We start from the raw sequence: 14,740 nt of genomic DNA, 5'->3' as shown, positions 1-14,740 counted from the left end.
CACAGTGCTATCAGAGGTAGTTCTACTTCATCCATAGTACTATCAGAGGGAGTTCTACTTCATCCACAGGGCTATCAGAGGTACTTCTTCCACAGTACTATCAGAGGTACTTCATCCACAGTGCTATCAGAGGTAGATCTACTTCATCCATAATACTATCAGAGGGAGTTCAACTTCATCTACAGTGCTTTCAGAGGTACTTCTTCCATAGTGCTATCAGAGGTACCTCTTCCACAGTACTATCAGAGGTACTTCATCCACAGTGCTATCAGAGGTAGATCTACTTCATCCATAGTACTATCAGAGGGAGTTCAACTTTCAACTTCATCCACAGTGCTATCAGAGGTACTTCATCTACAGTGCTATCAGAGGTAGATCTACTTCATCCATAATACTATCAGAGGGAGTTCAACTTCATCCACAGGGCTATCAGAGGTAATTCTTCGACAGTGCTATCAGAGGTACTTCTTCCACAGTACTATCAGAGGTACGTCATCTACAGTGCTATCAGAGGTAGATCTACTTCATCCATAGTACTATCAGAGGGAGTTCTACTTCATCCACAGGGCTATCAGAGGCAATTCTTCCACAGTGCTATCAGATGTACTTCATCTACAGTGCTATAAGAGGTAGATCTACTTCATCCATAATACTATCAGAGGGAGTTCAACTTCATCCACAGTGCTATCAGAGGTACTTCTTCCATAGTGCTATCAGATGTACCTCTTCCACAGTGCTATCAGAGGTACTTCATCTACAGTACTATCAGAGGTACTTCAGAGGGAGTTCAACTTCATCTACAGTGCTTTCAGAGGTACTTCCTCCATAGTGCTATCAGAGGTACCTCTTCCACAGTACTATCAGAGGTACTTCATTCACAGTGCTATCAGAGGTAGATCTACTTCATCCATAGTACTATCAGAGGGAGTTCTACTTCATCCACAGGGCTATCACAGGCAATTCTTCCACAGTGCTATCAGATGTACTTCATCTACAGTGCTATAAGAGGTAGATCTACTTCATCCATAATACTATCAGAGGGAGTTCAACTTCATCCACAGTGCTATCAGAGGTACTTCTTCCATAGTGCTATCAGAGGTACCTCTTCCACAGTGCTATCAGAGGTACTTCATCTACAGTGCTATCAGAGGTAGATCTACTTCATCCATGGTACTATCAGAGGGAGTTCTATTTCATCCACAGGGCTATCAGAGGTATTTCTTCCACAGTGCTATTAGAGGTACTTCTTCCACAGTGCTATCAGAGGTAGATCTACTTCATCCATAATACTATCAGAGGGGGTTCAACTTCATCCACAGTGTAATCAGAGGTACTTCTTCCTCAGTACTATCAGAGGTACTTCATCCAGAGTGCTATCAGAGATAGATCTACTTCATCTATAGTACTATAAGAGGGAGTTCAACTTCATCCACAGGGCTATCAGAGGTACTTCATCTACAGTGCTATCAGAGGTACTTCATCTACAGTGCTATCAGAGGTACTTCATATACAGGGCTATCAGAGGTAAATCTACTTCATCCATAGTACTATCAGAGGGAGTTCTATTTCATCCACAGGGCTATCAGAGGTACTTCTTCCACAGGCAGTACTATCAGATGTACTTCTTCCACAGTGCTATTAGAGATACTTCATCCACAGTGCTATCAGAGGTAGATCTACTTCATCCATAGTACTATCAGAGGGAGTTCTATTTCATCCACAGGGCTATCAAATTTATTTATTTGTTTATTTATTTATTTATTTATTTATTTATTTATTTATTTATTTATTTATTTATTTATTTATTTATTTATTTATTTATTTATTTATTTATTTATTTATTTATTTATTTATTTTTATTTTATTTTTTTATATATTTATTTATTTAAATACTTAAATATTTATCTGTTTATTAATTAATTAATTTATTTATATATTTATTTATTTATTTATTTATTTATTTATTTATTTATTTATTTATTTATTTATTTATTTATTTATTTATTTATTTAAGTTCTTCTATTTTTTGTCACAAAATTATATTAGTTTCACTATCAGATATAACTGAGTGTCATGTCCCTTTCTGCAGATCCAAATGCTTCTTTGGACCACTTGGTAGAATATTGTCAGCTTCACGATCACGGACGTTAGAGTCTTCCTAATCATTGAATGGATGCAATGAATTGGTGATACTGATGGCAGATAAATTCAAATTTCTTCACATGTTTTTGGTGCTATTTAAGGCGGGTCGGAACGGTGCTTGAGCTCAAATACTGAGAAAAATAAAGACTACACTCGTACAGAAAGGTATGACTTGTATGTTAGTTCCGCACACATACACGCTTACATATCCAACCTCAATAGCAAAAAATCTTCATGTAATAAGCCATGGAAGTTATAGGGGAGACTGGGGTAATTGTGGCCTCGGGGTAAATGTGGCCCCTTTGTCTTTATCAGGGTGTCTTTATAATTATTAAGCATTGGTCTAGGTGACTTAACTTTGTATTGTATGAAAGAGTGGTCTTTATGTTACTGTTTGGTGAACAAATTATTCAAATAACATTAAAATTTTTATGAGGGGGTCTAAATAGTGGAGCGATATCGCAAATGGCTTTAAAAAAGTGGCAAGTCCACTTTTTATTCATAGGGGTGGTACTTATTGGTTGTATGATATATCACTGACTATCTTGTATGTTATTGACATGAAAGGTAATCATAACAGTTTCCATTGATATAACAATTTTATTAAAATGGTTTATTTAATAAGCTAAATTTGCATATTATGTAATACCCGGCTTGGGGTAAATGTGGCCCCTGTTCATGTCTTATGCAAAATTATGCATTTGACCCCCCTAAAAAGCTATTTTGGTGATTAATCTGTTATGTGTTAATCTAATTAGCCATTTGGGGTCATTATTGAAACAAAAAAGACACATTTAGTATATTTTCAAGTCAAAACAAGGAAGTGTAATGAACAGTCAGATCCGGCCGCAGTTTCGGCATGCAAAAATTAGCATAATAACAAGTATTTTACAAAATGCCTTAAAATGCCTTTTTCTGGAAAATAAACCAGTTCATATTGCATTGACTATAAAACATGTTATTAATAGTTATCAGGAAGAACTGGATTCGCAATACTCTTTAAATTCTTTATTTTGTGTAGGGGCCACAATTACCCCAACGCTTGGGGTAATTGTGGCCCCTAAACTAATTAACATTATGTTAATTATTATGCAAATTGTAATATATTTTCCAATTATATTTATCACATATTATAGGTACCCATTGCCTCTATCTACTCATGCAGAAATTTTACTTCTCCAGTTCATACTTTAAGAATTACTTGGTAAAAATGCAAAAGGGGGCCACAATTACCCCAATTTCCCCTACTAACTTCCATGAATAAACACAGTCATAGCAGTAAATTTAGAGATGAGAATTTTATTTTACACAATATACACATTTTATTATACAATTGGTTCGTATTGATATTGAACGACATGAATCAGTACATGGGTACCTCCGTAGAGGCATACTAAGTTTCAAAATATTGTTATAATCTTACTAAAGTACCGTAAAGCGGGGTGACTTTGGACACCGGGTGACTTGGGTTGCATGCTCGATTTAAATCACATGATTTTTTTAAAGCACTGATTTAAATTTAAATCAATAATATTTTTGAAAAAAAAATCCATGTGATTCAAATCAAGCAACCCTGTCCTATGCGTATCCAAAATAATTAGTCACCCCGGTTTACGGTATTAAAAATAAAATTAATATGAAAATGACACAATAAAACATTCTTTTTCGATCCCAGAAGATAAAAGAGGGAGCGGCGTGAAATGAATTTATTTTTATGTGTCATTACCTTAGTCTACATGAACTGATGAAGCTATTTGGTAAACCATGCATAGTTTCGTATACTGATACAATGAAATAGACTATCATCTAACCCTTTCTGAGTCTTAGACCCCTTTTTGGATTTTACACCCATTTCTTAGTCTTAGACCCTTTTTGACCCATGTAGCCGCCCATACATATCACACATTTAAAGACACCCCACACAAAACGTTTTACAGAACACGTTTAGATGTCGGGTTAGGCCAAGTAAAATAAAAAACATGTTTCATGTCCGGGTTTTTGAAAAAAAGGAGGAAGAGTGGACTTTTTATTTTTTATTTTTATCGAAAAATCAGTGTAAATACCCATAATTTAGCTGTTTTAGTAGTGTTTTAGCGTATACAATAATGCCTGGAAAAAGGAGGAGGCCTCTTTTTATTTGTAGTTCTGAGAGATAGGCCCCTCTAACTATCACAAAACCTTATAAAAGTGTTTCTTGTATATAAGCAAAGCTATAGAAAGCATCTCTACTTCCTAGACATATTTTTTGAAAAGTTATAACTGAATTTCAAAAAATAAAAACAAAATTGAAGAAACATCAAAAAAGGAAGCGGGAGGGGACGTGAAACATGTTTATTTTTTAATTTGGCCTTATATAAAGGGTACAAAACGTTAATTGTATGTAATCACATTCAAAATCATTTTTAAAAATGTGATGCGAAACATTCTAGCATATGTTATTAAAGTGTTGACCAAATAATTGCAAACATGTTTGTCAAAATATATTTTACAACAACATTTTGTTACAATTCTTTAAAATGTTGTTGTAGTCTTTCGTTTATTCAAAACGATTTCAAATGCTATCATGAAATCATTTTAATTTCCACTGTGATCACCAATTGTACCTTTAATATAATTGTGTATTTCAGTATGTAGGTGTAAGCCGATAAATGTAACCAATGATGTAAACATTTTGACGATGAACTGGGACAATTTTCAAAAGTTCCCGACCCGTTGAGCGCAGTAATGAAGCCTCTTGTTTCTATTTAGGCTGTGTTGTCATATGTTTTATATCATAGTGAATTATTGCACCAAATTGAAGTCTATCGACTAATCCAAACAAATCGTTAAATGACTGTACATACAACATAGTTTAACGCCATTCACAACACATTTATGATGATATATATATTATAAATATAACTTTTCTGAAAACTTTGTGAGGGTGACATACCATCGTGGCGCCTCTTCACTTTGTAAGTGTCATATATTAGACATTGGTTAAAAAACAAAAGTATGGCTGTTTTGAAATGTGCTAAGAAAAATGTTAACATAACATATAAAAACCAAGGCCGATCCTTTGCTAACATCAACATGTTTTTGTAAATCATCCTGATCATCATGGAGTATTATAAAAAACGGATCATCTCGATGGAATTTTGGCAAATTTTGTGATACTATTAAAGGGACGCACCAATTAGACTTCAAGAGGGGTAGGACGTTGGGGTCGGGGCAATTTTTTTCGCCCCACCCCCACCATTGAAGTCTAATGATGCGTAAGCAATTCCTAAAGTCTGACTGACTTTTCGGAATTATGAACCTTCGAAATCAAATAGACCAATCTTCGAACTTTTATATAAAAACAGCGTTAAGACTTTAAACACCTTTTTAAATACTAACTTACACACGCTCCAAACGGGCTTTTATGTTATAATTCCTAACCCGATTCCTACCACCAATCTCAAATTCCAAGACTACATATAATAATTATATTTAATTCCTAAACACAAGCTATCAAATTCCCAAACTGGTTTAGAAATGTGGTGCATTAATTGAAGTGTTGAGAAAAATGTTTAAAATTTAAACACTGTTTTCACATAAGTCATCATATGATTGACCAATTAGGTATATTCTGCAAACTGTTAAGATAGTAAGTCTATATCACATCATGATAATTGAAACCGCTACATTCATGATTTATAGTGTTTAGTAAGTATAACTTTTCGGTCCTTTCAAACATTGATCATCAATTTGCCCAAGTAAACATTTCTGAAATTGCATTATACTGTCACATTAAAATTATTACAAATAATCAGTTTCATAGCAATTTGAATTTAACTGCCTAAACACCGGTTTACTAAGTGTTGGTTTAATTCTTTACCCAACATTGGTAAAATGTTATTTAACCAACGTTGATGGCTAATACATTCACTTTGATATTCGATATTTTAAACCAATAGTTGGTTAAAATTTAACAAACATCGGGTGAAACTATTTAAACCAACTCTTGTGTCGTTCACCTGGTACTCAACAATTTAAAAAAAATACACATTTTCACGCAGTGGCGTAGCGTGGGTCATCATATGGGGGGTGGGGGCACCGACGTACCGACCATGATTGGGGGGTCACTGGGTCTGATTGGGGGGGGCACAAGCCGTTTTTCGGCCATTTTCCTATGGGATTTTTTTAAATTTGAGATTGATTGGGGCACGTGCCCCCCGTGCCCCTATGACGCTACGCCACTGTTTTCACGATTTAATCACGAACATGACGAAGTTGTTTGAACTGTGCCCAACTTTGATATGGTTAGATATCAGAAATTCAAGTAAATTTGGCTAAAATGTTACCAATTGGGTACAATGTTTTAACCAACGAATATTTAACCAGCGTTTTGAGTGTGTACTGTCCTCCATCTCTATCTCTTATTACCACGTTACTGTTGATATCAAGTTCTCATCTAGAAGAACATTGAAAATGAGAGTATTCAAGATATTATATGTTCATTGTTCAATAGAATAAACTTGTTCTGTAGTCTTATGTACAATTAAATAAGTATTATTTTACATCATATATTTACATTGTCCAACAAGTTAGGAGAACAAGAACCGTTTAAGAGCGCTATTTTGAAGTTTCATCTGCAAAGTTATAGGTCTATGCTAAAGTATGAAGAGTAAGCTACCGATCATCTCGGGTAGGCTATATCATTTGTATAATACCGTAGTCATGATAAACTATATTTTAGTCTTTATCTGTTGGATGCGAGTCAATCCAATACTCTTCATCGTGTTCATTGTATGGTTCGACTAAATAGCGCTTCAAGCATAATACTGTAAAGTCAGTTCCAAAATTCGAACCCATGCCAACTAACTTTCTACAGATGCCACAGCTTGTGGTGAAAGTGGTCCTTCCGAAGCAGCACGTGAGACTGAACTGGTATCGGACCCATGATCTTCATTCATCCATGGCTGTAGATTCTGTAAAGCGTTCAATGAGGAGTTGTGGATACACAGCGGGTCAGGGGGTGCCTGATCGTGAAGACTTTTCATCATTACTTCGTGTTGAAGAGTGAACATAAATCGGGCTGCGGCTTGTCGCTCTGCTTCCCTTTCTTCTGCTGTCTGCCGTCTGAAAAGATAATAAAAGAAATAGGAAAATGAAAAGCTAATATATATGAATTAGAACATGTATGCACTCTTTTTAACACGTTTGAAAACAGAAATGACCGTTCCAATACCGTGAATGAATATGGTTTCATTATACATGTAAGTGACCGTCTACGTGTATAACAAGTCGGCCCGGTCAATTTTGCTTTATTTCCTATTTAGAAAATACTCGTATATACCATAAGCTTTAAATGGTATATCATTTGACTTCAAACGATATCCAGAAGCGGGGTTATGGTTTATTGAACTTTGCTCTTTCAACAAGATGGTACCCTTTTTCGGTTCAACATGTGTCTCTTTTTCCACATTGCTGGTAATAAATATCAAACAGTCCGATGGCGGTCATTAATTTCAAATCATCCCCAAGTCAACGAGGTTCAGAAATGTCCTCTCATTGTTTATATATACCTAAATAAAATACAATGCTTTGTAACCCACCACTTGAACAGGATTTAGCCAAAGCAAACAAAGACTATAGAGCTATCTAAGAATTCTATAATTATAGACATGGGTAGAAGCTTATTATCCTCTTCAACAATATGATTATTGATTGGTTTTAAAGGTGTTTGACTGGCACTAGCAAAATGAGATACATACAGCACCAACTTGAGGTGCCTATGAATACGACCTTCATGCACATTTTACACGGTAACTCAGAATACAATTTGCCGACTTTACGGCTGGTTTGTGGTGGACGGTCACATATGTACTATGTCCTATACATCTTATAAAAGTTTGATCAGCTCGTAATTGGCGGGCCTTATAACAATATGATGAGTGAAAAAAATAATAAAATAAATGAATGAAATATAAGCCTGTAATAACTATTATAATAATATATTGGTGGAAATCCTGGGCGTGGCAAGCTGCATATACATAATACACGCAATATGGTTCTAGGAAAATGTGCAACATACTTCCACGTTGGCCTGATTTTGCTCTTTTTATATGGGATGACAGAACACAACCATTTCACCAGTAGACCAAATTGGTCTCGAGAGATCCGTGTTTAGCTCGAGATTGAAACTAAACAGAAACCGTAATAGCAATAATAATGCATGGTCATCTGTCTCTATCAGCCTGCTGCTGATAAAAACAAGAATTTTAACCTTGATATAAATGGTGAATGATCAAAACTTGATCATCTTTATGTTATGATGTGATAAAGTCCGAATTTCTCCTAAAATCTATGGATTCATCATAGCTTTTGCTAAAAGTACATGTACTGCAACAATTTACCATTTGGATTTAGGATCTATTGAATATTTTGAACGCAGAGCTTTTTAATGACTTGTCTCATGCATGTATACTGCTGAACATCTTTTGTTCAAAAACTTCTTGAAAATAATTGGCATCTTAAATTATAAAAGGAGAAATGTTTGAGCGATTGGGAACATAATAAACTGTTGTTAATTTGTTCTTTAATTAAACATATAGTACAGTGAATGATGAAAAGATGGTTCTGCTTGTTTGTTGTTTGTTTTAATTTATTTTTAATATCAAAAGGGTACTATTTTAATCATACAGCGTTCTATATAGCTTTTTGTTATACATTTTATATGAAGAACAAAAGAATCAATATCTAAAATGCGTTTGACGTTTCTATGCAGATTATGTAAATTTTTGCCACCAAAATGCTGCTTGGACTGTTGAATTGTGGGATATCAATGACAGCTTCTGTGTGGTCTATGTATATATCATACACAGAGATAGGCGGTTGAGACCCATAACAATTTTGTATATAAATCCCGCACTTTAATCAGTATTATAGCTTGATGTATCATCCACAGAGGGCACAGGTTATCATCGGTGTATTTGCACGTCATCGGAATGGACCCTTTCTATTCGGGTATCGAGTACGCGCAACAAAGTTGGCCAGTAATTAATATATTAAAATTATTAATTTCGAATTCTGTATTGGCGAAACAAAATGGGGAAAATGCGTTTTTAGTAATAAACACATGCATATAGTATATCCCAAGTTGAGAAGTTTGTGATGCGCCGTTAGAAAGATCAGAATCAGACTCTTCTGTTGCCCGTTCTGTTGATCCTGTTGATCACTCACTATGGACCATAATGGCCTCATCTCAATGGCATAATTCAATAACCCCAATCAAACAATCATAGTACAAAATTTGACCTCAAGTTGCAGAGTATGAGTTTTTGTACCCAAATTTTCAATGTTCATTAAATAAATGTGCAAATGTATTGGGATTAAAGAACTGTGCCCTGATAGATGAGCACGTTGTGGATCATAGTGACTGTTGATCGGGTGGCATGACGCTCGACTCCGAGAGTACAAACCTTTCAATCATTCTGATAAATATAAAACAAGTCTTCTCATCACAATCATGTTGTTTTCGTCAGTTCACCATGTTCACATGGGGATAAGTTTCTTTTTGTTTATAATGGGTCATGACAATTTTTTTTGGTGCGAGTGAAACAAACTGATGTTTTTAGATCCTGTCTAGTTAAACTTGGTACTTTAAGGTAGAAAAAGTGAGGAGGCACAAACTAAAACAATAGATGTGAAAAGTTCAATTATACCAAAAAGTAAAATGTATAGGCCAACGTCAGGGTGATATTTTAGATGGAAATTCAATTACGAAATTCAGTGCCTCCTCTGTACAGATTGCAAGATGACATGTATGAAGATATCATGATGGGAATTTGGGTTTTGAAGGAACGTTTTTATTACTGTCTACAGTAGATAACATTTCGAATATATTTTGAATTGAATCATCGTGTATTTGTGTAAATGTAAGAAAAGGGGGAAAGGAAAGCATATAGGCCTACATTGTAAGGCTTTAGGACCTGCAGTCTAAACATGACAGTTCATGAAGCTTTATATCGCCAATACTTGGAACAGTGAGGAGAAATTATAGCAAAGCGACATTTGGGTTGTAAGGTGGAGATCCTATATGTTTTAATGCCCCCTGTGCAGACTACAAAAAGATGGCCTGTATGGTATGAGGATGTTATGAAATACTAAAAGTATATACCTCCATTTCGTCCTTCTGTTTTGGAACCACGTCTTCACTTGTGCATCTGTCATTTTCAGTGCCTTCGCCATGGTCGCCCTTTCAGCTGATGCTAGATATTTCTGACGATGAAATCTTTTCTCTAATTCACAGATTTGAAGACGCGTGAAAGACGTGCGGGGCTTCTTACGTTTTGGCGGGGTACGATTTTGATATGGGTGTCCAATTCGACGAGTAACTGCAAAATAACAAAATAGAGAAATTTTTTTCAAAAGTTATAAAATATGTAATAAAACACGGATAATAGAAGAATCTGTTGTCTTATACCGGTACATCGTGCATCTATCTATTAAAGGCTTATTCAGTGATCCCAGGCCCAGCGAAAGTGTAAAAAATAGTTCTGTATAATTTAATTTCCTAAAAGTGACGGATAAGTCATTAAAATTGTCATTACATGTATGAATTTTTGAAATTAAAAATTTGTCAAAAAACGAGGAAAAGCAGTTTTGGCGAAGTTGAAGCCCCGTTCAGGTACTTATATAGAGAAATTATACATATTCCTGTAAAATTGTTTATTTAATCTTTCGGCTTTTCGGCTTAACCATGTTGTCTGTGCACTCTTAAGAAATAAAAGTTCTAAATAGAACCTTTTAAGTTGTCCCCAGGAGAACCTCCTCTTGAACCTCTCAAAAGGTTCTTTAATTTTGGAGAACCCTTAAAGGTTCTTGAAAGAACCGAAAACGGTTCTGTATCACATTTTGGGGTCATTTTCGACGGTTTTGGAACCATTTTGGTTCTTTAGAGAACCTCTAAGGGTTCTCCTGAGAGGAAAACTTTGGGAATTTTTAGAACCTTAGTTTATTTCTTAGAGTGTGTTTAGCACATCTAAAAAAAAAAAAAGGTGCCAAAATCTGAATGTTGATTTTTACTATCCTCCGGATGAGCAAATCACTGAGGTTACGCATGGAAAGTAAACGAATATTACTTTGATATTAGTTTTGTTGAATGGAAGAGTTGACCCAATATTCTATTATATTGGTACCCAAAACCTCAAGAAGTACATGAGTATACTATAAGTTTCTCTCGTATAAATCAAGACATAAGCATATTTTTACTTAAGATATTACGTTAGTTCCAAATCTACTTTAAATTGGACCATGGTCATTTGGTGTCCAAGAATAACCATCAGTCATTTCTTTTATAATTATAAATGTCCAATCTAACTAATGTAAGTTATATGCATTGGGTTTTTTTGTAAATGATATATACAAAACAATACAATTAAATGAATTATCACTGAAGTGGTACGGTGCAGATGCATGCTTATTCCAGAAATACAAAGACAATTTATAAATGGGTACAAACTATAGGCTACGGCGATATTTTTTTTTTATCTAAAAGAGACAAGAAATATTACTGGAAGGTTTGGTCTATATTGAATACACAAAGTATCATACAATTGTTACAATTCACCAACCTGTTAATCTTTCTCTAGCTAAACGTCTTGATTCCATCCACGGGAAAATTCCCTGAAAAGCTACGGGAATCGGCCGATGAGCTGGAACCCGTATTACCGCACCATTGCACTCAATTCCATTTACGCCATTCGTCCCCGTATAGAAACCTGCAGCTGAGACAGGGATTTGCTCGCCAAAGATTACACTTGCTGCTGATGATGATGTGGTTATCCCAGATGAGGAGGAACAGAATATTTTAGAGTGATCTATGAGATGATTCTCTGTGTCCGATTTATCGTCATCATCAGTACCATCTGACCCCAGATGAGTCGGAGAATGAGATGATGATGCCGCAGGTATGCTTAAAATTCTATTGATGCTAAATGACAAAGTGTCCTCATGAGAAAGAGTCTTGGTTTCAACATACTGTTGGTTTTCCCTTCGTTCCTCCATATTGATGTTTATCAACAGTTTTTGTCTCCCAGTTTTGCTCCCGCGTCCTGCGGATACTGCAAAGATTTTATCTTTCAATAATTTCTGCGAGACTCGTCGCCGGCTTTTATCGAGCACTCAGTTGTGCTTGATATTAAACTGATATTAAAGTGTGATTGCCCAGATTTGTTATTTTAAAAGTTTCTAGTCATCAGGTGCGGCACTTTAGAGCACTATCCATCCACACTCCGCGACGTCTGCCACGTGATTGGTTAACCAGCTTGAGAACTGGAGTGATGTGATGGACATAGCACAATAAGCCTATAACATGAGACTATTAGCTCGTCATCACACACGATGCAGCTTTATCACCTTGGCTTCATTATACACTTTCACGTGTGGTAATGAGACTTACCCAAGATGCAATGCAATTCGACTTTGTCACGGTCGACGCGTGCGTGGTCATTTTTGTTTAAACAAAGTATTGTTTAACTTTGGTTTATAAAACCATGATACCATCCCGTAAGAACCAGACCTACATGTCCTCCCCACCCCTGAGTTCCCCTGAGCCCCGGGTTTTTTCCCCTCAAAATGATTCGATGAAGTTATTTATAAAGGATGACTTTTTTAGGGTTCAGGTCCTGAATAGGGTTGATACTTTTAAAAACGTCACCGGCACTTATATCATTAATTTGATCAATTGTGCACGTTTTTCTCTTGATCTCAGTGCACATACCATGCATACGGTGCAGTTTCAGTAAAAACTATTAGTACTTTTTGCTACTCGTGTAAGCACACGCAATGTACCTCTAAAAGTATAGTTGTTAGGTAATACATATTCAAGAATCGCTAAAATGACGAAAATCAAATTTGCAAATTAATATTTAACGGTGTGAAATGTATGCATCCTCAGACAAAATGTGTTTTTCATGACGAGCGCACACCAAAGGCATTGTTAATTAAGCTGAAGTCCAGTTTATAAAATCTCACAAAAGCCATGTGTTATTTGACCGTCAATTATTTAACACCTTTTGGCCAAAGAGATTCGCCCGTTCTTTGTCGCTTTCTTCAATTTTGAGGTGTTAACACATGGTATAGCCTGATGCCGTCTTCTTCTACGCATCTTCTCTGGCAGCATGGCAGTACACGTGCCATGTCATCTAGGCAACCGGGAGTATATAAAACGGGGACCCCGAAAACGGGGACCCCAAAAACGGGGACCCCGAAAACGGGGACCCCCTAAAATCACCCCATAAAGCTACTGACAAATTTCTAGGGGTCCCTGTTTTTCAACTTTGGGGTCCCCGTTTTACAGATTGACCCAGGGTAATCTGTAAAACGGGGACCCCAAAAACGGGGACCCCTATTTTTCACTCTATTTTAGGACTGATGAGTCTCCAAATCTCGACAAAATATTCACCATGGATATACTAATATTACAAATGTAATTTATGAAAGTAGTAAGCACTTCTTATATAATGGTACAATATACAAAATTTTGGGGTCCCCGTTTTTAGGGTCCCCGTTTTACAGATTGACCTAGGGTAATCTGTAAAACGGGGACCCCAAAACGGGGACCCCTTAAAATCACCCCATAAAGCTTCTGACAAATTTCTTTAGGGGTCCCCGTTTTTGGGGTCCCGTTTTACAGATTGACCCAGGGTAATCTGTAAAACGGGGACCCCAAAACGGGGACCCCTATTTTTTCACTCTATTTTAGGACTGATGAGTCTCCAAATCTCGACAAAATATTCACCATGGATATACTAATATTACAAATGTAATTTATGAAAGTAGTAAGCACTTCTTATATAATTGTCCAAAATACAAAATTTTGGGGTCCCCGTTTTAGGGTCCCCGTTTTACAGATTGACCTAGGGTAATCTGTAAAACGGGGACCCCTAAAAACGGGGACCCCTAAAATCACCCCATAAAGCTTCTGACAAATTTTAGGGGTCCCCGTTTTGGGGTCCCCGTTTTACAGATTGACCCAGGGTAATCTGTAAAACGGGGACCCCAAAAACGGGGACCCCTATTTTTCACTCTATTTTAGGACTGATGAGTCTCCGAATCTCGACAAAATATTCACCATGGATATACTAATATTACAAATGTAATTTATGAAAGTAGTAAGCACTTCTTATATAATGGTACAATATACAAAATTTTGGGGTCCCCGTTTTAGGGTCCCCGTTTTACAGATTGACCTAGGGTAATCTGTAAAACGGGGACCCCAAAAAACGGGGACCCCTTAAAATCACCCCATAAAGCTTCTGACAAATTTCTAGGGGTCCCCGTTTTGGGGTCCCCGTTTTACAGATTGACCCAGGGTAATCTGTAAAACGGGGACCCCAAAACGGGGACCCCTATTTTTCACTCTATTTTAGGACTGATGAGTCTCCAAATCTCGACAAAATATTCACCATGGATATACTAATATTACAAATGTAATTTATGAAAGTAGTAAGCACTTCTTATATAATTGTCCAAAATACAAAATTTTGGGGTCCCCGTTTTAGGGTCCCCGTTTTACAGATTGACCTAGGGTAATCTGTAAAACGGGGACCCCAAAACGGGGACCCCTTAA

General features: G+C 36.2%; 1 protein-coding gene across 1 annotated transcript; it reads right to left on the bottom strand.

Moving 5' to 3' along the window:
• Window positions 1-3,484: 3,484 nt before the first annotated feature.
• LOC140145899 (T-cell leukemia homeobox protein 3-like) lies at window positions 3,485-12,446 on the bottom strand. Its single transcript, XM_072167619.1, has 3 exons — window positions 11,742-12,446; window positions 10,286-10,502; window positions 3,485-7,245 (listed from the first exon to the last, which is right to left on the bottom strand). Exons 1-3 carry the CDS (start codon window positions 12,172-12,174, stop codon window positions 6,984-6,986), a joined length of 912 nt encoding a protein of 303 aa, XP_072023720.1. The 5' UTR covers window positions 12,175-12,446; the 3' UTR covers window positions 3,485-6,983.
• Between the last annotated feature and the right edge of the window lie 2,294 nt (window positions 12,447-14,740).

This window comes from Amphiura filiformis, chromosome 1, assembly GCF_039555335.1.
Source record: "Amphiura filiformis chromosome 1, Afil_fr2py, whole genome shotgun sequence".
NCBI lineage: Eukaryota > Metazoa > Echinodermata > Ophiuroidea > Amphilepidida > Amphiuridae > Amphiura > Amphiura filiformis.
Note: the sequence above shows the minus strand (reverse complement) of the source record. Positions and strands in the feature narration are given on the sequence as shown.